This window comes from Oncorhynchus gorbuscha, unplaced genomic scaffold (genome assembly GCF_021184085.1).
Source record: "Oncorhynchus gorbuscha isolate QuinsamMale2020 ecotype Even-year unplaced genomic scaffold, OgorEven_v1.0 Un_scaffold_126:::fragment_4:::debris, whole genome shotgun sequence".
NCBI lineage: Eukaryota > Metazoa > Chordata > Actinopteri > Salmoniformes > Salmonidae > Oncorhynchus > Oncorhynchus gorbuscha.
In genome coordinates, this window is record NW_025744568.1 from 235,407 (window position 1) to 258,627 (window position 23,221).

General features: G+C 44.0%; 1 protein-coding gene across 1 annotated transcript; it reads right to left on the reverse strand.

Annotated features, from left to right (window-relative positions):
- Positions 1–12,559: 12,559 nt before the first annotated feature.
- Positions 12,560–22,401, reverse strand: man1b1a (mannosidase, alpha, class 1B, member 1a). Its single transcript, XM_046332289.1, is given in 16 exon segments — positions 12,560–12,924; positions 13,912–14,043; positions 14,606–14,800; positions 15,137–15,257; positions 15,456–15,646; positions 15,962–16,111; positions 16,113–16,151; positions 17,154–17,302; positions 17,442–17,633; positions 17,953–18,074; positions 18,225–18,361; positions 18,553–18,800; positions 18,905–19,013; positions 20,873–21,013; positions 21,901–22,023; positions 22,198–22,401. Coding segments are annotated over 14 exon segments (2,097 nt in total). The 5' UTR covers positions 20,975–21,013; positions 21,901–22,023; positions 22,198–22,401; the 3' UTR covers positions 12,560–12,714.
- Between the last annotated feature and the right edge of the window lie 820 nt (positions 22,402–23,221).

The window sequence follows — 23,221 nt, forward strand, 5'->3', positions numbered from 1 at the left end:
TATCCCTACACCATTGAATTGTAGGAATCATTTACTTCAGCTCTCCACTCTCATTCCTCTGAACGCAGCACGAAGATGAAAACCGACGAAGGCTGTTATGGTAGTTTGCTACCCTGCTAGTTTTAGTATAAATTGCACACCCTCGGCTGTGGAACTTTTGAATAAAGACAATTCAGTGCCTATCATACAAATGCAGGTCCATGATCATGTTGTATCCCATAATTATATTTTCTAGGTCAGGCCTATGTGAGACGACTGATACAGGAACGAATGACTCCCTTCAACTTGGAAAAGCCCTGGTGAATATGACTTCCAACACATTTTTGGACTGAACTTGGACTGAACTGATTGCTTCAGCCTCGGACTACAGGGAGAGACACAATCCTCTCAAACAATCAATTGGTGTTTTCTATCAAGCTCTAGTATATTACTATACATTGTAAAAAAGAAAATCTCGTTGTTTCAATTCATTATTATTACGTAACTGGTTCCACAGCTTAGCTCCAACATGGGAAATCTTAGGCAAACATTCTGTCAATTTAAAATTATGTGTTTGCTCAACTTGCCTCATATGTTAATTTAACGATAAATTATTTGGGAATTTTCAAAGAAAAAGGCTTTGGAATGAGTTAGACATCCACGGTGCTTTTGACAGATGTTGACTAAGATCATTACGATGTGTGCATGTTCATTTATACAGTCGTTAATATTCAACATGTCATCATCTGGGATTTGAACTCACAACCTCTTGGTTCACAGCCTTCTGAACTTCCTGCTACGACACAACGTCTGCGTCAATTATCTATTAATCAGACTATTCTCTCATCATGGATTTGTTTGACTTATTTATGTAATTTGAGGGGTTTCTGTATAGTTGTGTAATGTTGTTGGCTCTTCTTACTCATTATTAATGTTAATTCTTAATAAAAGAGTTTTACTTGAGTGCACTTTCAACAAAGCTGAGAAGTACAAAGTGTAGCAATACAGGTGAAACCAGACATGTGCACAGACATGATTGTTGTGATCCAAGAGATTGTGAGTTCAAATCCCAGATGATGACATGTTGAATATTAATTACTTGTATAAATGAATATGCACAATGTTATCATGTGTGTCAAATATGTAAGTTGAAAACATTGTATATCAAAAGCAGCGTGTGTGTTTAACTAGTTCCAGAGCCCTTTTCAGGGAATAAGGGAATAATAAATAACCATTTCTGGTTGAGTGACAGCATGAGACAAGTTGAGCAAACACATAATTTTAAATTGACAGAATCTTTCTCAAGTTGTAGCTAAGTTACAGGCCTCGGTGTAACGCTCATTCCTTCGACGATAAACGTGAATCCGACCATCCCTTCTGATAAGACAAACTGCGATTCATCAGTGAAGTGCACATTTTTCCAGTCCTGTCTGGTCCAGCGCCGGTGCGTTTGTGCCCATAGGCGACGTTGTTGCCGGTGATGTCTGGTGAGGACCTGCCTCAGTCCAGTCTCTCTCAGCCTATTACGGACAGTCTGAGCACTGATGGAGGGATTGTGCGTTCCTGGTGGAACTCGGGCAGTTGTTGTTGCCATCATGCACCTGTCCCCCAGGTGTGATGTTCGGATGTACCGATCCTCTGCAGGTGTTGTTACACGTGGTCTGCCACTGCGAGGACGATCAGCTGTCCGTCCTGTCTCCCTGTAGGGCTGTCTTAGGCGTCTCACAGTACAGACATTGCAATTTATTGCCCTGGCCACATCTGCAGTCTTCATGTCTCCCTGCAGCATGCCTAAGGCACGTTCACTCAGATGAGCAGAGACCCTGGGCATCTTTCTTTTGGCATTTGTCAGAGTCAGTAGAAAGGCCTCTTTAGTGTCCTAAGTTTTCATAACTGTGACCTTAATTGCCTACCGTCTGTAAGCTGTTAGTGTCTTAACGACCATTCCACAGGTGCATGTTCATTAATTGTTTATGGTTCATTGAACAAGCATGGGAAACAGTGTTTAAACCCTTTACAATGAAGATCTGTGAAGTTATTTGGATTTTTACTAATTATCTTTGAAAGACAGAGTCCTGAAAAAGGGAGGTACATTTTTTTTTACTGATCTACAATATGAGTTTAAAAAAAATTGAACCATTTATTTAATACATGTATTTTTTATCATTTTTATTTCATTTTTTTACAGTGGAGGAGTTCAATGAGGCAGCAGGAGCAAAAGCCTTGAGATACACAGACTCTGTATACCCCCCCCAAATTGTCAACATTTTAAGTACACATACAGTACTTGACCATGTACACTCAACACAATGCAAATAGCCAGAAATCAAATGTAACAGCTGGGTTTGCTCAATGTGCTCGTTCACGCTCACAGCATGACAATAATGGGACAATACTAGGTATCTGTGCAGGAGACTGTGTGGTGCACATTTCTGGTTTCTACTTTTATCCATTTGATTAAAGGTAATTCCACAGTGTCCACTACACAAAGTGACCCATTTTCTAGCTGCTTAGCTCAGTCTATGGCAGCTCCACTGATGAACATTTAATATGGCTAAAGTCCATCTTGGTCTGACGCTTTTCCCTATTAGAATGGGACCAGAGACAACAGAAATATAATACACGAAGATGTACTAAGGGAATTTGTGTGTCGTACCCCTTAATGACGAAGACAATTATAGAACGTGGCATCTCCAGCGCATCATTTACATTAATGGGTCTCTGCTTTTTCTGAAGAAACACTAACAGTCCGGTAAAACACATTAGGGAACTGCATTCATCACATTAGTGGAGGGAAATGAGCAATAAGAAAAACAAGTCCTTTGGTAAATGTTCCATTGTTTACCCAGTATCCATCTGTCTTGTATACAGTGAGTCACTTCAATGGATTCAGCGTATTTCGCCTCGTTTTTGCCTAATTTGTCTGACAGAGGTTGGGACTTAAATCACCACAAAGCTGTAAGTCACTCAGATGAAGGTAGGTGTGTGACGCACCTCTCCAGACTGTGGTGTGTGGAGTGGTGTTGGTGGTGTGTTGTCATTAGCTTTTTAGCAGCAGACTGCAGGTCCACGGGGGATAGCAGCAGACTGCAGGTCCACGGGGGATAGCAGCAGACTGCAGGTCCACGGGGGATAGCAGCAGACTGCAGGTCCACGGGGATAGCAGCAGACTGCAGGTCCACGGGGATAGCAGCAGACTGCAGGTCCACGGGGATAGCAGCAGACTGCAGGTCCACGGGGATAGCAGCAGACTGCAGGTCCACGGGGGATAGCAGCAGACTGCAGGTCCACGGGGAATAGCAGCAGACTGCAGGTCCACGGGGGATAGCAGCAGACTGCAGGTCCACGGGGGATAGCAGCAGACTGCAGGTCTACGGGGATAGCAGCAGACTGCAGGTCCACGGGGGATAGCAGCAGACTGCAGGTCCAGGTCCACGGGGATAGCAGCAGACTGCAGGTCCACGGGGATAGCAGCAGACTGCAGGTCCACGGGGGATAGCAGCAGACTGCAGGTCCACGGGGATAGCAGCAGACTGCAGGTCCACGGGGATAGCAGCAGACTGCAGGTCCACGGGGATAGCAGCAGACTGCAGGTCCACGGGGATAGCAGCAGACTGCAGGTCCACGGGGATAGCAGCAGACTGCAGGTCCACGGGGATAGCAGCAGACTGCAGGTCCACGGGGGATAGCAGCAGACTGCAGGTCCACGGGGATAGCAGCAGACTGCAGGTCCACGGGGAAAGCAGCAGACTGCAGGTCCACGGGGATAGCAGCAGACTGCAGGTCCACGGGGGATAGCAGCAGACTGCAGGTCCACGGGGATAGCAGCAGACTGCAGGTCCACGGGGATAGCAGCAGACTGCAGGTCCACGGGGGATAGCAGCAGACTGCAGGTCCACGGGGGATAGCAGCAGACTGCAGGTCCACGGGGATAGCAGCAGACTGCAGGTCCACGGGGATAGCAGCAGACTGCAGGTCCACGGGGGATAGCAGCAGACTGCAGGTCCACGGGGATAGGCTGCATGTCAAGCCCATTGGCATCGGTGTGACTCATGATTCTATCCTCTGTTTAGCTTCCTTGTCAGACAGAAAGCACTGCCAATCTCCAGGGATTAAGTCAAATCAAACGTTATTTGTCACATGCTTTGTAGACAACAGGTGTCGACTAACACTGCAGAGTCAAAGATTAGATAAAACATTTCATTGAAATAGTGTCAGTGAATAATGAATAAAAAATGATGAGTAAAAACAGCATGACTATATACAGAATAGGGCATAAAAAACAGCATGACTATATACAGAATAGGGCATAAAAAACAGCATGACTATATACAGAATAGGGCATAAAAAACAGCATGACTATATACAGAATAGGGCATAAAAACAGCATGACTATATACAGAATAGGGCATAAAAAACAGCATGACTATATACAGAATAGGGCATAAAAAACAACATGACTATATACAGAATAGGGCATAAAAAACAGCATGACTATACACAGTGCAGATTGTCCATCTGTCTGCTTGACTGGCCAGTAGTCACCAAATGGAAACCAAATGCTTTGTAGACAACAGGTGTCGACTAACACTGCAGAGTCAAAGATTAGATAAAACATTTCATTGAAATAGTGTCAGTGAATAATGAATAAAAAATGATGAGTAAAAACAGCATGACTATATACAGAATAGGGCATAAAAAACAGCATGACTATATACAGAATAGGGCATAAAAAACAGCATGACTATATACAGAATAGGGCATAAAAACAGCATGACTATATACAGAATAGGGCATAAAAAACAGCATGACTATATACAGAATAGGGCATAAAAAACAAAAAAACAGCATGACTATATACAGAATAGGGCATAAAAAACAGCATGACTATATACAGAATAGGGCATAAAAAACAGCATGACTATATACAGAATAGGGCATAAAAAACAGCATGACTATATACAGAATAGGGCATAAAAAACAACATGACTATATACAGAATAGGGCATAAAAAACAGCATGACTATACACAGTGCAGATTGTCCATCTGTCTGCTTGACTGGCCAGTAGTCACCAAATGGAAACCAAATGGAAGAAAACGTCAGGGACTACCTGAACCTCCAATAATAAACATTGAAAAATGTTTTCCTTTGCAAACTGGATGCTACGGTGTGTACTAATGAATACGACCATGACTGACAGGGTGTCTTTGTTTTTGGTGTCAACTCTGGACAGGACACAGAGTACCCGAAGCAAATCCATCTTTCTCCTTTCTTCCTACCTCCTCTCTGTTAATTTCTCATCTGAGGAAGCCTGGCGTTGCACCTGACATTTCCATGATAGATAACCGGGCAACGGCGCTGGAGCCAAGGTCTCAGCTCAGATGTATTTAACTCAAATTAATTTAACTGATCTCACCAGCCCATTTTCATTTTCTGCCATTCTGCACCATCCATGAATCACCCCAAACAGGAGGAGGAGGAGGAGGAAGGAGGATCATTTCAGGACTTTCACTACCTTTGGGAAGTACAGCACTTACTACACAGAGAAAGCTATTTCTATGACTGATCTTATGGGATATCAATGACTCAGGGCCTCGTCTGTCTCAGCACTTCTCCATCGAGCAGGACAGAAACACTCAGCTTCTCAATGTCCAGGCGGGCGCTCTTAAATATCCTTAACAAACAGCACACTTTATGTGGTACCTCTTTACTACAGTTCCCACAATGCACTTTGAAACTCAGACCACTACTTTCAGTAAGGTAAGTTTTTGACTTTTTCGGTGGTTATGTGGAAAAGGAGCTGGATATGCCTGGAGGTTAACTAATTTCCGTGGGTGTCCTCATAGATCTTTCAGAGCCTAATTTCTTGGCAAGGGGCTCACAGACAGCTTGTGAAAACTCTCAAATTCCTCTCCAGGCGACAATTAAAAGTTTCCAGAAGCCTATGCCTGCTAGAGTATCACCGAGACACACACACAGCAAGACACACAGCAGCAAGCCCCCTGGCGCTTCCCCTGGGCCTGGTACCCATAATCCTCGGCACTCAGATATCATCTTTCTTGCGAATAATAAGACAAATACGAGTCCGAAAACTGAACAGTATGAGGGAAATGAGGGCCATTCAAGTTACACAGTATGGTGCTGTATGTTCTCCAAAAGTCTCTTTCACAGTCTGCCCTGCACTGCTGATGTGACAGCAAAGCCCATCCCATCAGGAACTGATAAGAGTTGTAATTAGATCCAACCAGGGTTATTCTCCAGGCAGACTGTTTCTGTCCTGGCAGATGGAGAAGTGCTGAGACAGACGAGGACCCTGGACAGGGGGGGGGGGGGCAGAGCAACAGCAGTGACACCGGAAAAGCGGAGAACCCTCGACGCTTCATGACATTCGCCGCTTCTTTGCTCTGATGCAATCGAAATACAAGACATGATAAAACGTGACATCTCACGTGGATTATATCAGACGTGCACAGATTGAAAATGGCACATTATACAGGCCAACGTGATAGCTTTGGATTGGAAAGGTTTTAAAGAGGTAAGCAAAGGGCTGACATGTTCAACGGCTACTGTGGGCCGTCATAGGAGAACAGCACGTGTCAGCAGATTGGAAAGCACCACATGCGTTTATATTGTAGGTTGGGAAGGCAGGGCCGGGGACCTGTCACACTTGACTGTCAAGAGCAAAAGTCGGGTTAGCCTCTGTTGTAGACACAGAGATGGGGACAGAGATGGGCCATGTGGCGTCATGTCTACAGACAGCCTGCTCAGAACACAACATAACTCTGCACTTACAGGCAGACAGCTGAGTGCCCAGACACCTCTCAGAAGACACACACACACACACACTCAAAGCTCTTTGTTTCACACAACATGTCCTTCCGCTCTTCTTCCACTCAGGCCACTATCAGATGTGTGTACAACACCGTACAAAGGCAGTCATTGTAAAATGATTTTGAAGATGATCTCACCCCCGGGGAATAACAGAGGGGGTAACGGAGTTCTGATTCACATTACAAGCAAAGGGCTCTATGAGACACAGTCACAAACTACCCAGCTTGGAATAGTAGTAATTTACGAAAGGTTATATCCATAAATGTTTGGCGTGGAATGTGCAGTAGTGGTCTGGTAGACTATAGAGGACTCCTACCCATGTTCTTCTCCAACCAGAAACAAAGTAGTCAGGGTCTTTGTCCCAAATGGCACCCTATTCCATAGTGCACTATGGGCACTGGTCAAAAGTAGTGCACTATATAGGGAATAGGGTTCCATAGGACTCTGTTCAAAAGTAGTGCACTATATAGGGAGTAAGGTGGCATTTGTCTTACCTTGTCCGATACAAATGAGCCCTACGCCAATTTGTTGACTGACACTTGGACTTAAGGAAAAAGCACAAATGACAGATGTGTCCCAAACCCAAATACTCAAAATCGTTATTTGTCACACGACAATCACACAGTGACCTGAGGAGACCAGCTTTCTGATCAGACCTAATTAAGTGTCCATCAACATGAGAACACATGTGCACACCCACACACAGGATCAACCAGTCTTTGAGCCTGACAAGCAGCAAGCCTTATACATAAAAGCCGGTTAAACGTTCCCTGGTGGTTAAGGAAGAGTTGGCTTAATTACTATGCTGCATGCATCACTGTGACACTTTGGTTATAAAAACTAAGATTCATGCTTCAAAATGATGTGCCACAGGTACACATACTTCCTGTTTTTGCTGCCTCCTGGTGTTACAACTTAGTACATCACTATTATTGGATTTAACAGGAACAGTGGGTGAAGAAAATACAAGGAAAAGTAAAAAAAAAAAAAAAAAACTGACTCATAGAGACACTTATAGACACTTAGAGACACTTATAAAGACACAAATAGAGACACTTACAAATAGAGACACTTACAGATAAACCCCCAGATCAACGTTTCAATACATGACTAATAATGTCCTTATAGACACTTACAAATAGACACTTATAGAGACACTTACAAATAGAGACACTTTTACAAATAGAGACACTTACAAATAAACCCCCAGATCAACGTTTCAATACATGACTAATAGTGTCCTCTGCATGATACTGTAGCTCTGTGAAATACATCATAGGTGCCCTGTGACAAGCCAGAAGAGAAAAGGTATGAACTATGGAGTCATTAACCAGAATCAAATTATCTATATTCTACATAATTAAGTATTTTACCTTTGGCTCGGTCCAGGAAGTCACAGTTAAAAGTCCCAACAGGCAGGAGTTTACATCGATGTACATTGGCAAGGACAGAAATTCTCAACTTGTTAATGCCATACAATAATCAACCAATGAGACTATGTACTGGAGGGTACAAATCTATTCACGGAAAGAAAAACAAGACCAACGGCTTAGTTTAAAATCTTTATTGTCGATCCAAATGACAGAAAAACAGGTTATTGTTGTATGGACAGGGTTTGAGAGAAGCTGCGGCTGGACTTACAACAGCAGCGTGGAAAATATTACAGTCTGTGGCGTGACAATCTTAGAGAGATGAAAGGATTCTTCAAAGTCAAGCTTAATAGGTAGCAGTTCAACGGCAAGGCAATCCCTGTGACCACTATCTTCATGAAGAAATTGCCGGGCTTAGTAGTCTTTGGGGGAAGATTTGACCACTAATATTCATTTAGAAGAAATTACAGTCATGTATACATTCTACGTAGTCTGGTCCCGGGGATCGGGGTTAAGATTTGAGCTACACAGGACCTTCTCTAATGGACGCTACTTCTTAAACAGTTCAATGAATTGATTGTGAGAACACAAAACACTATTAATCATGTCTTTGGTCTAGGACGCAAGGGTCATATTTGCAATCTCCACCAACAGATTGCTACATGGGAGAGCAACGTTTTCAATCTATAAAGCAGTATTGAGTGGACAACATTTTATATTTTGTAGGGCCTTTTAAAGCAAGTAATTTCAGTGAGTTTCTAAATTTCTTCATGGGCGGCAGTTAGAGCGTTGGGTCAGGAACCGAAAAGGTTGCTAGTTCAAATCCCCGAGACGACTATGGAAAAGAAATCTGTCGCTGCCCTTGAGCAGGCACTAAACCCTAATAACAGATATGCAAAAAAAAACACATTTCCATTTTACCACACACTGTTAAAGGTCACGTTGGAGAAACAACAAAAAACACCCCTATTTTGACTTTTTATCCTCCCTCTCATTTCTCTCCATGTAGATATTTCATTTCCAACCCGATAAATTCATTATGGCCATGTAATCATGATGTGTTAACTATAAAATTACCTCTCTGAAACTCTGAATTGTGTATCGAAGTGATCGCCATGGTGACAAATGACTACATTCCTTTTCTCATGTCTTTAGTCTCCTCCAATCTTTAAAAAAAACTCACACCAACTAAGCACCAATGGCGATCATTAATATTTGACTGAGTTTAAAGTCTGACTGGGGCCAAAGCTAAGAAGCAATTACAGGAACAGCACAATCTCTGGGAGTGAGGAAGCTGCCAATCGCTAGTTGCTATAGAAAGGCACAACATTAAAACGACTTCCAACACACCACAAAAGGTGGTAGGGAAGGTAAGCTGTGCTGTGGATGACAGACCGTGTGGAGGAGGGTTCTGCCAAACACTGGTGCAGGGATAATTCTGCTGACTCAAATCCTGATGGTATAGGGTCAGGATTTGGGTTCAGAAATCGACCTATGAAATATAGCCTACTGTAATGAGTTATGATCATTTTGCGAAGCACAACCTGTTTTTTTTTAAAAGCAGTTGATCAACTAGAAGAATTATAGTTAAAAATGCTTAAAGAAGCACAATATAAGGGCTATGAAATGAAACAATGCCAGCCAAAGTGTGACTTCAGGACAAACTGTCTCAAAATGGTACCCAATTCCCTATATAATGAACTACTTTTGTACCAGGGCTCTGGTATATAGGGAATAGGGTGCTAGTCGGGATGAACGTCTCCTCTCCACCTCTCTGGAGAGGTCTATATTTCATACTGGGAGAAGCACCATTAAATATAAGCAACACCATTGCTTAAAAAAGTTCAATGCAGTAGTTTTTTATCTCAATATCAAATCATTTCTGGGTAACAATTAAGTACCTTACTGTGATTGTTTTCAATTAAAATAGTAAATGAAAATAAAACTTTTTTTTTTTTAAGCAAATAGCAAAATAGAATTTCACTAGGACTGTCTGGGAGGGGTCTGATATTGGCAAAGGCTTGAAACTCTTATTAGTCTAACTAATTTACCCCATGGTGAGGTCACCATGGAGAGGCCAACCCATCAAAACAGGCTGAAATTTCAGGCCAACTTCAAGCAGCTCTTACACTAAAAGGGCATTCTCATTTTCACAATATTATTCGAACCTCATAAAATGTGGAAATATAAAAAACACTGAAATCACATTTTTTGACTGCACTGGGCATTTAACACGCCAGAAGGGGAACACAATCACAACATTCAGGAGACCATTTAAAAAGAATGCCCATAAAATATTTACACTTGTTACGCAATAATTTCACTTGGAACCTCCCAAATAGTGAGCTATATAAGAGACACCTCCCTTGCCAAAATGCTCTACAAGACATAACCATTAACTATATACACTTTGTACAAAACATTAGGGACACCTGCTCTTTCCAAAACAGACTGACCAGGTGAATCCAGGTGAAAGCTATGATCCCTTATTGATGTCACTTGTTAAATCCACTTCAATGTGAGTGTGGATGAAGGAGAGGAGATGGGTTTAAAAAAAATATTAGAAGAGACAATTGAGACGTGTGTGTGTGTGTGTGTGTGTGGCATTCAGCGGGTGAATGGACAAGACTAAATATTGAAGTGCCTCTGAACAGAGTATGGTAGTAGGAGCCAGGCGCACCAGTTTGAGTGTGTAAATGAAACGTTGCTGTTTGTTTCCAATGTGCATCAAGGATGGTCCACCACCCAACTGTGAGAAGCATTGGAGTCAACATGGGCCAGCATCCCTGTGGAACGCTTTAGACACCTTGTAGAATCCATGCCCCAACAAACTGAGGCTGTTCGGGAAGGCAAAAGGGGGCACGACTTTATTAGGAAGGCGTTCCTAATGTTTTGTACACTCAGTGTCTACCGTGGACATCTTCAAACAGGCACGGCATAAAATTGGGAGAAACAACCATTCATGATTGAGAGCTCTGTAGGTATGCTTAACTAGCCATCAGCCTAATATCGCCAACACCTCAAGAAAACAAGAACCCTTCTCATAGACTCTTACTAGTCTATATTCATTAATTCTGGTATTAATTCTGACTGATAATGAGTCTGGCTTTGTAACAGATTTAATTCAAGCAACAAGAATATATTCTACCCAGAACCCAAACATGAGAATTCTCAGTGGCAGCACACTAATTAGGCTGTGGCAAGTCGATTAATCCAGAACCCAAAATGTTGCAGTTCAGCCATGAGACTTGCCTACAAGTCGATTGCATAAACCTTAACTCCCTCACGATGAGACGAATACACAGACACATGGTCCCGAATGAAATGGGCATGAAATTCTCATAACTCAAATTCTCATAACACAGCAATATGGAGTTATTTACACAACTTATTGGAGAAATCCCATTTAAAAAGTATACAAACGTGCCATTACTTCATTACCTCGATTACGTTCCCAATTACCCTTCATACAATCCCATGAAACATGAGGGTTAGACTTGTTATAAGTCCTCATGAAAAACACAAAAACAAATCAATAAATACATTAAAAATTAAAATAAAACTGTCATTGTAGGCTGTGGTCCCATGTGCAACAATGATTAATGGCATTTCATTCATAGGCCATCAGTGTTGGTTTTTATCTATTCAGCTAAAGCACGCAGAATCACCTGCATGCATCACTACTCAAATCTACTCCCACATCACTTAAATATACAAAAAAGACAAATCCTTACATTTTAGAGATGAAAGTGCAAAGCATTTTTTCACCACAGGAGCTTCAACAGTCACGGTACTATTGGCTACTTCAATTGGTCCTCCACATCGACAGTAGTAACTAGTGGTGTAAGGCTCATAGAAATAGAATGAACACACAAAATGGCCGCCAGTCCACCCATTATGGATTAACTGACGTAAATGGCGACGCCCATTCTACTCATTCTATTTCTGTGGTAATGGCTCTCAAGGAGAGGAACTCCTGAAAGACCTATGGGTTAGGAGCGTTTCGCCTCCCATTAAAGCCTCTCAACAATGCAAACCAATGTATTCAGTACTCCCTTCAGGGTAAACAATGCTCTAACATAAATGTATGGGACAAATCAATGGGAAAGCATAATCATCTGGTACTTCCACCTTATTACATATCCACCGGCAGCCGGTCGGGGAGGGGATTATACTACTTTCAGTGTTAGAAAATAATCAAACTGGCACCTGGGGGAGTCTCAGTCTCGTTTCCGTTCAGCTGATTCTGTAGACCATCGCTCTTGTTTCTTTTAAACTGAACAGCAAAAGCCATCAACATTCTCAAGTGTGTCTACTCCAAACTACAAAAGCTTTGTACAAGAGGCCAGCTCTATGCCCCCCCCCCCCCAACCCCACCCAAGGAAAACCTCTCCACTTGAAAACCCATTGATGAGTTTGTCTTCTACTGTGCACAAAAGAGTCAAGCTGGATCCCTTGAGAAGGTAACAGCTAGGAAGTTCAAATCCTGGGATCTCATGGTAGGCTACTTCTCTATGACATCACCTCCTGTCTCAGACAGGGGGCAATTGCCAGATGGGTAGTGGGTGGGCCTCTGTGTTGAACACGTACTTGTCCAGGCTGAGCAGCTCCAGGTCGTCTGAAAACAGCAGGTAGAAGTACTTGAGCGTCTCCCCCAGGAAGAAGCTCTCCATCTTGTCCCTCGGACCCGGGTTCACGGGGTCGCGCACATTACTGATGGAAGTGTAGCCTCCACTTGGCACCTGGATAGGAAGACGAGCATGAGGGGAAGCAGCGAGTAACACAGGAAACCCAAACTAAACCCCATTTACAAAACGGTCTTTGACTGTGCACCACCACCACAGCGAGTGTCAAGCTGGATCCCTTGAGAAGGCAGCTTGGTATAACAGCTCAAGATGATCATGTTAATTGAGAGATTCAAGTACTCACACAATTGTCTTCCGACAGATGGCTTCTTTCTAATGCAACCGTGTTGCCATGAGTTGTCTGTCATCCAAATTGTGGAACATTTTAATTTTTAATAATAATAAAGATTCCTCTGCAGCTGCATGAAAGTAGGACCGGTTTTAATTTATTTTTTAAAATGATGACGTTCTGGCATTGACGCGCTATGAAACAGCTGGCAGATGCACCGGCTGGCAGAACCCATACACCACCAGTCAATCAGGTGACCCAACGTGTTGTCGTTAACACACACACACACACACACACACACACACACACACACACACACACACACACACACACACACACACACACACACACACACACACACACACACACACACACACACATGATTTAAACTTGGAGCAAGGCATCCAGCTGGCTGATGGAAGTCATACTCCACAGAATGACGGGACTGTTCTCAGAATTGAGCTCGTTTCATCATGCAGCCAGTGGGATTGGCTCAGCTAACAACCAAGCTAGCTAGCTATAGTTTTCAGGCACATTTCAAACTTCAAAAATAGCGCTTCTTCAACCTCAAAACTCCTTAGCTAGGTGTAGAATTGAGTAATTAAGACTTGCCCAGGAAGAATAAGTCAACATGTACCACAGGTTTATAGTTATTGTTAAGATCAATTCTGACTGTTAGTGGGTTAATTAGACAAAGTCAGCGCAGTACCATTGTTGCCAAACAACTGTTGATCTACCCAAGTTATCAGACGTAACAGATCAGTGAAGGTGGAGTCGCTGTGCTGTCTGGCGTACAGTAAGACGTTGGGACTCACCCTGGTATATTTGTTGAAGCTCTCTAGAATGTCCCAGCCCCAGTCTCTGTATTTGGTGTCCTTAGTGAACCTGTACAGGTAGAACAGACTCTCCACGGTCTCTGGTCTCAGGAGGTTGTGTCTGTCTGCAGGCTGGGGGAGAAAAGACTTGCAAACTCACATTGGGGCGCATCCCAAATTGCACTCCATCCCCTATATAGCGCACTACTTTTAGGGAATAGGGTGCCATTTGAGGCGCAGCCATAAACATTGACGGTAAAGTGAAGGCGAACACATCTTTGTACGCTTTGATTGGAGAGGTTTGCGTGCTGTAGCAGTTACAACCTAAATCAAAATGTACATTTTCAAACGATCTTAAGAACTGACGAGACGCATTTGGAAAGTTTAGAGGGTTAGTTCCAGCAGTGAGGGGAAAACAAAGATCAGAGCTGGTTTCATCTTTATTACGCCACAGAGCCACACTTGACTCCTGTTACTTCACCATTAAACATCTCTAGAGAGGGATTAGTGCAAGACAGAGAAATAAGACGCGCTTCAAAGTACACTAGGATTGGAAGACATAAAGTAGGAGCCAAATACATCTACATCTCACACACACAGTGTCCTAAGTTGCACCCTATTCCCTAGGTTGTGCACTAAATAGAGAGCAGCGTGCCATCTGGGATGCTCTCTACATTCTTCCTGTCGAACCCACCTTGACGTCGACGTCTCGCCCGTCGTAGGGCTGCAGGTTGAAGTGGGCGATCTCGGGGCTCAGGCCCGTCTCCATCTGGATGTACATCTGGTGGCATGTCTCCATCAGTTGCAGGGCCAGCTCCATGTGATCCTCCGGCAGACCATTGTGGGCACCCAGCGCAAGCGTGCCAGGCAGGAAACACACCAGGTGGTCCTGAGAGAGAGAGAGCGAGAGGCAGATTGAGAGAGAGATGGGGACGGGGGCAGAGAGAGACAAGGAGAGGGTGAGAGAGGGGGAGAGAGAGAGAGCGAGAGGCAGATTGAGAGAGAGAGGGGGACGGGGGCAGAGAGAGAGACAAGGAGAGGGTGCGAGAGGGGGAGAGAGAGAGAGCGAGAGGCAGATTGAGAGAGAGAGGGGGACGGGGGCAGAGAGGGACAAGGAGAGGGTGCGAGAGGGGGGAGAGAGAGCGAGCGAGAGAGTGTTTATTGTAAACATGTAAAGTAGTACATACGGTGTGTATTGGTATGGATGTTCTGTGTCGTCTCTCACCATCTTGGGGTTGAAGCGATTGTGGTTGAGCTCCCCTACGAAGGTCAGCTTTCTGGGGCCACTGGTTCTCAGCAGGTGCTTCTTGACCCCCTCTATCGCCTCCAGGTAGTCCTCCAACAGACTGGACAACACACCCATCAATATCTATTCGTTTATCTGTAATCCGGCAGTCTCCTCAAAGCACTCTAATCATATGTGATCTGGGCCAGTATTCATAAAGCCTCTCGTGTAGGTGAGCTGATCTAGGATCAGGTCCTCTGTGTCCATGCCATCTTAGTCATTATTATCTGAAAGGCAAAATTGATAGGAAGGTGCTTACTCTGGTTCTGTCTTGCCTCCCTGGATCCATTGTTTGAGCAGGTACTCATAGTAGCTGTCAGCCCGGGCCCCCAGGGTGAAGACTCCTTTGTGGGTGAACTGGCCGCTGTTGGTGTTGATGAACATGGGCACCAGGCCGTCATGCTTCCCTGGCAGCTTATGGACCAGCCTCATCACCTCATTCACCACCTCCTAGGGATGCACAGGCAGGTTGATAAAGACTTGGGTCATATTCATTAGAGCGGACTGTAGAAAAAACGTTTCGCAACGGAACACCTTCTCAAATTCAAACCTATGCAATAACAAGTTAAACTCCTCAAATTTCAACCTATACGTCCGGACAGAGATTTTGTGTCCGAAAATTACGTATTGAGACAATGGTTTTTCAATGGGAGTCATCTGTTGACAGATAACAGAGATCACGGTCTGAAAAAAAAATTATACAAAAATCAAAAACGTAGTCGACAACATGACACGATACATAGAGCCCCCCCTCTCTGGCATCACCTGGTACTGCGGGTCCTGGGTGAGGCGGCTGAGCTCTCTGAACTCCAGCTGGACACTGGTGACCTCGGCCAGGGTGCTGTCGGACGTCCAGCGAGGGGGGTGGGCCGTGCCCTTCCCAATGTTCACATCAGAGAAGGGGATCTTGGAGGGGGGTTTTGAAAGCAGGCATCAACCTCAAGCCAATATCTTTCTACAAGAGCACAAGGGAAGGAAAGATGAGAACATAGCTATCAATCCTCATTACTAAATTAGATCATTCAATTAAGTGCTTGTCTGACTCATTAATTCTTCAGATTTTTTACTTTCCATTCATTTATCATAACCTCAGGCAATGAAACGTACTAAGTTTGTAGATACAATTTGAGGTTTTCAGTGATTTATTTAGAAATAAGAATTTGAACATTGGTTGATGTTTGAATTTAGGTGGGTGATAAAAAAAAAAAAAAGGTTGATCTCATATTTATCTAACTTGCGCATCACCAGTTAGTAAACAACTTTGCATTGAGCTTTTATGACCGGTTTGAATTAAAAAAGAATTTGCTCGTGGTATTCCCATGTGGGAAGAGAAGAGCATTTTTCCTGCTCTGATGTACATGGAGTATACAAAACATCTTGTTAATATTGAGTTGCACCCCCCTTTTGCCCTCAGAACAGTCTCAATTAGTCGGGGAATGGACTCTACAAGGTGTTGAAAGCGTTCCACAGAGATGCTGGCCCCATGTTGACTCCAGTGCTTCCCACAAGATGTCAAGTTGGCTGGATGTCCTTTGTGTGGTGGACCATTCTTGACACACACGGGAGACAGTTGAGCCAGCGTTGCGTTGCAGTTCTTAACACACTGAAACCGGTACGCCTGGCACCTACCACCATACCCCGTATAAAGTCAATTCCAGTTTTTCTCTTGCCCATTCACCCTCTGAATGGCACACATACACACTCCATGTCTCAAGGCTTAAAAATCTTACTTTTTAAACCTGTCCTCTCCCCTTCATCTACACTGACTGAAGTGGATTTAACAAGTGTCATCAACAAGAGATCATAGCTTTCACCTAAGTCAGTGTTCCTAATGTTTTGTACACTCAGGGTGTGTGTCAGCCAGAAGCCCTAAGGATCAGTGAATAGTGGGATTGAAAGGTAGAGACCATATTCTAGTCGCCCAATCTGTCCTAGCCTTCCTTCCCATGTCACTCACAGCCTTCTCCAGGAACATCTCATCGCCAGTCAGGTGGTAGGTGCTTAGCAGGCCTCCCAGGATCCGGATGGTGCTCTCAAACAGGTTCACGTCCACATTCTTAGAGAATGACAACTCAGTCTCCACCCACTTCCTCGCCTCCTCAAACTCTGTGAGCGAGCGGGCGAGAGAGAGGGAGACAGAGAGAAATTCAGCCTTGGGTTCTGTTTGACAGCAGCAAAATACAGAGAGGCAATTGGTAAAGAGAGAGCGGGGTGTGTCTGTTTTTGTGTTAGGAGGCCAAGTTACCTTCTTTCAGTCCCAGGATCCACATTGTGTCCAGAGCATCAATGATAGTCAGGCCCAGGCCAAACCACTCCCCGTAGGACTTAGACACAGGCTTGAGCTCATCATGACCCCAGGCAAATTCCTTATAGCCCTTCCAGGCATGCCTAAAGGCCTCTCGCACCATCTCCAGCCTGTCCACAGGCTTCACTGAAACTACACACAGTAAGCACATTCTCTCAAGCACACACACAAACATTTATATTTCGGAAGCCAAAGACACCACAGCTGGTCAAGCTCTGGAGTGGGTGAGGGTGTGCGGTATGGTTGAGGTTGTGCGGTATGGTTGAGGGTGTGCGGTATGGTTGAGGGTGTGCGGTATGGTTGAGGGTGTGCGGTATGGTTGAGGGTGTGCGGTATGGTTGAGGGTGTGCGGTATGGTTGAGGGTGTGCGGTATGGTTGATGGTGTGCGGTATGGGTGAGGGTGTGCGGTATGGGTGAGGGTGTGAGATGGTGCGTGTGACAGAGACTTACCTGGTGCCAGTGGGGCTGTGTCCTCAGGGTTGACTGGCACAGGAGGCACAGCGGCATCCTTCTCATGGGCAGAGGGTGGGGGTTCTGTAGCCTCGTCAGCCTCGATCATGGCTCCTCGCCAGCTACGTGTATGAAACACAGATAACACACATATATAGGACATGGAGCTGTAAATGAATAGTAATAACAGTATTACCGCAGAATGATCCCAATTGGGCAAAAGAGTTGAATTCGATATCAAGTTTCGTTGACGGTTGACAATAGGTTTTTACCTGACAAGAGGCTTCTCTCCCTCCTTCTCTTCAGCTTTCTCCACTGGCACTTTCTCAGCTGGTTTTACCAGTGAATCTGATACATTCCGCTCCTTCTGCAGGCTTGGAGGGCCTCTCTTGTTGGGGAATGGTCTCTTCTACATAGGTAAACAGAGTTAATTAGAATACATTACAGCAAGTTCTGACAAAGGCGCTGAAGGACAGCCAAAACAGTTGCTTCACTGTCTGTTCATGGATGCAGAATCACTTGAATGGTTGTTTGGTTTTATGTTTAATAAAGACCTATCAAAGTAGTTAAGACTAGTGCAATAGCCAGACTGGTCCTGACCTTGGCTGGAGGTTTGGGTATAGAGGGGACCTTTGGCCTCCGGGGTTCTGGAATGACCTCTGGTATGAGTCCTGGAGCCACAGCTAGACCCAACCCTGGGTCCAACCCTGGGCCGACTGCTACACCAGCCAGGCCCACAGCCGGACCTCCAGCTGGGCCAGCCACAGGGTTTACCCCTGGTGGGAAGGGTTTCAGGCCTCTTTCCCAGTCTTCATCCCAGTCCTCCCTTACCGCCTTGTCCGACATGCCTGAGTACACACACACCACACACCACACACACACAGTGAAACATCAATATCAGCATGCAAATACAAAATACTAACAGCGAGTGAGAGTGGGGAAAGAGGCCTACCTCCCCATTGCTCTGAGAAGCTTGGGTAGAAGAGAAGTCCACATATCAGCAGCAGAGCTAGCAGAAAGAGGATGAGACTGCGCTGCAGCCGAGACAGCTGCTTCCACTTCTACAGAGGAGAGAGGAAAATAAGCACTCAAAAGCAATTTAACATCTATCAATTGATCCTTCGCTAAGCCTGGCCACGGAATTTTGGGCAACCAATTGCAGCGCTCCAATGTGGATAGCAACTGTCGACAAGCCTGACACCTCGGACAAGCTCATGTTAGAGACGCATGATGCACGCCAGTAAATGGCTCAATCATTTAAAAGTATACCTGGGGTACTTGCCACTGTGATTCCTGAACTGCAGAGCCTGTTGGCGTATTTTTTTTTAAAAATCCTAAATTATACTTCAGTTACATCGTTTGTTAGCTCGCTTTCAGTCTCGTTGACCACCAAATGTTGCTAATGCTAGCTAGCCACTTAATAGAACTTGGCAATATCATGAATATAAATGATCTGCTGTCGAGATCAGCAAACGATTTGAGAGCACTGATTAGCTCCAAAAGTGCTTAGTAGTTTAGACTGCATGTACCGTGCATTCAAAGCCCTCCAGTGGCTAGCTACACTACAAACATAATTTTACCAGGTTCCCTTGAAGCAATTGTAATGACAGTTCACCACAACATACCCAAGAGATTCCTGATTAGCAAGGGGTTGTATGTGCTTAATTTCATTGTGTATTAAAAAGGGGATTTCGCCAGTGTTAACTGAGAACATGTTGTCTGAGCTTGCAACAGTAGCCAAGGGGGCAGGGCTTAGCCAAGGGGGCAGGGCTTAGCCAAGGGGGGGCAGGGCAAGGGGGCAGGGCTTAGCCAAGGGGGCAGGGCTTAGCCAAGGGGGCAGGGCTTAGCCAAGGGTCAATTCAAATGACAGTAGGACCGTAGCTCATTTCCCCATACCAGATCACCATTTATGAGGGATCAAAGCTTTTGACAAACACTGTGTAAGCTATTGTGTTACTTGCCCAGTACAACTCCAACATCTCTAGATGGTTGTTTTTCCACAAACTGATATTTGCAGTGAAGCAGTGAGGATAGAGGGATGCCCTCTCATGGGAGACAACAAAAAATAGCTAGAGGCCCAACAGGCTACACGCAAGTACTGTTGGCTACTTAGCCTAATTAACACTTGTGTTGAGCCACAAATACCTATCTGAGCAATTATCAGTGAGCCATGAAGGAAAACTATGCATCACTGTCTCAGAAGAGACAGTCACTGGAATCCATCTAAAGAAGACAATACACAAGAAGACATAGCCTAGTCTACCCTATACCAATGAAAACTACTATAAGCCATACTCCTTACATTCATCATTGCTATTATTTTTGCATATTGCACCAGCATATATGACACAAACTAATGGCAGGTTTAAAAGCACATCTCTGCTGGTTCTGTCAAGCACCTGAAAACCAGGGGCGTATTCATTACAGAAACAGTTTACCGTTTAAGAACCAAATGTAAGCAAACTTAGCTAAACAAAAGTTCCTATTGGATAAATTCAGGTAGGTCCCTCCCCGTTTCATTCCGTTTGCTTCTGTTTAATAAACATTTTACAACAGCTCTAGTCCATGTTGATCTCTCAATCAGTTCTCTTTTAAATCAACAAGAAAGTACCAACAAGCTATCTGGAAGCATCTCATTGCTTGACTGGAGGAGGTAGGCTACACTACCTTTTGTCAGGGGGGTTTCCTTCGAGAGTGAAACATGAAACCAGTTTGAAAGAAGGACAGCAAACACAAGGACATGCTGATTTAGGTGCAGTTTAGCCTTTTAGATCACACTGAATAAGATTAAATGGACAGGGGGAACTGATCGTAGATAAGCCCTCCTTACTCAGAGTTGCTTGATACATATGGCCCCAGTTCACAGTACTGTTGTGAGAAAGTGGCTGCAGGACAAGGGCTTGAAATAAATAATACTCACCCTCCAGCAGGACTGGCGGCGGTGCTTTCCGTTGTTGTAGCTACGGCTGTGTTGGTCACTGAGGGTCAACGCGATGAAGTCCTTTCTAGATGGTGAGTACATCTCTATATGTCCCAAGGGAATAGTTTAGGATTCATTGACCTAAAAAGGTAGAGGAAAAATAACAGGAGTGTCTCAACTCTTCCTTTAGGTTAAGGGTCCATTTGACTCATTATTTACATTTAGTTTGTTTCCATGTCCACAAGATGGCTTTTTATTGTCAGCTAGCTAGCTAACATTACTTGAACTAAGAGTAATAATTAAGGCATCAAGGGCAGTTAGATAGCAACTGAACTAGTTGTCTATGGAATTAGCCCGCCTGGAGATCAAAAAATTATTAGTAGCTTTAAAAGGCAGACAAAGGTTTTAATTTGGACACGGTTGTGTCTAAGTAAGAGAAACCCCTCCACTGCCCCCCCCCCCCCCCCCCACCACCCTACCTGCTGGCCAGGTGTATTTATTTTAATGATGGGTATGACGTGCAATGAAGCGATTGTTTTCATGTTAAATTAATATGGTTGTTTTTAAGGTTAGGGAGAAGTGCAGTGAATCGTGCCACTTCTAAGGATGTCAACATAAATTCATGTATTGGTTGTTTGTAATGTTGTCTTGCCTTTTAACCATTATATGCGTTATTGTTTTTACCATCGAGGACCACTTTGGAGACAAGCGTTTTAATTCATACTTTCAAGTGATATCCTCTGGGTCCACATTGTACATTTTGTTGTATATGTCTGCTCACCAAATTAAATTAAATTCTAGCTAGTTGGTTGGCTAGCTAGCTATGATTTATAACTCCAAAAGGCTTTTTTACAATCTGTCTTGAGAGTTAAAAATGATCAATATAGTTAGCTAGGAGTTATGAATCATACCTAGCTAGTTGGCTGACAAATGTGTCGCTAACCAGCTACAGCTATAGCACAGACACAAGTAGCAACCTTTTAGTTATTTGGCTAACTAGGTCACTCAAAAGTGCACGGTAAGCTCACCTTTTCCCCGTTGTACCCAGGTAGTGAACGTTAGCCTCCGTTGTTGTCACACCGACTCTCCGGGAAGCGTTAGGAAGAGCGAGTCATGGTGAGCTAGCTCTAGCTAGCTACCTATCCTATAACCTACAACATTAGAAAGCTTAGCTATCAAAGTGTTGACAATTGATCCACATTTCTCGCAAGTGAAGAGAGAGATCCCTTTCATTTTCCCAGTAAAAACAACATGGCAAGCTAGCTACTATATATTGTTAGCTTACGGTAGCTAGCCTTTCGACAGCTGCCTCTAGTGCCTCTTACTTTTTTTCCCCCTCCAAACAGTGGGCGGTTTTGGAAAGACCAACGTTTATCTAGGTTCGGGTGCCCAGTCTGGTAAATTTTACTAACCGCCACTGGTGAAAATTGTGGTTAGCTGATAGCAGTTTGCATCCTCAAAAAGTGACAGCTCACCAATGGGCGTATTCGTTTTGCAAGGTCCGGTACCCCGGTTTGACGGAGATTGTTATTTTGGAAACTCCACCAACCCCGGACAGTTCAGTGTGGGTCACATGACGCGAGGCCGCGTCGTCATTGGCTGCGGGTGGGCCTGCCCGCCCGTAGGGAAAATAACCCTGTGGTTATTGCCCGCCTGTGGGGAATATAACCCTGTGCTTATTACCCCATTGGCTCACAGTAAAAACATTACCTTTTCAAACTCAATTTTGTTGTTGTCCTCTTGTTTTAGTCAATTACAAAACTACATTTAAGAAAAGTACAATATGTCTAAAGATGACTTTTCAACATATAGACATAATATGACATTTGAAATGTTTTTATTATTTTGGAACTTTTGCAATATTTTTAAAAATTGTTTATTTAACTTTTGTTTATTATCTATTTCACTTGCTTTGGCAATGTAAACATATGTTTCCCATGCCATGTTCCAATCGGAACATTAAGCTAGCCAAGACCAACAACACAAGCAAACAGACTATACAGCTACAAATAGTGAATGGAGTTACAATGTCTTACTTGTGATTAAATGTTTTCCACACACGTAGCTAGCACAATGTTTCACTATAAAAATAAAAATACATTTACTGAGGAGGATGGTCCTCCCCGTCCTCTGAGAAGCCTCCACTGGTGAAAACAATATGTTTTGTAATTTCTCGTTATAACAAGGTTGGTAGCAACATGTGAAAATTGTTGTGGAAATCTGTTGCAGCTCAAGTCGACTACAAAATCCACAATGCAATGTTCTCTCTCTAGGCTTGCTACTTAGCAAGCAAAGTACACACAATAATAGCAAAGTCAGTATCTGCATGTGAAGTAGATAGCTGTAAAA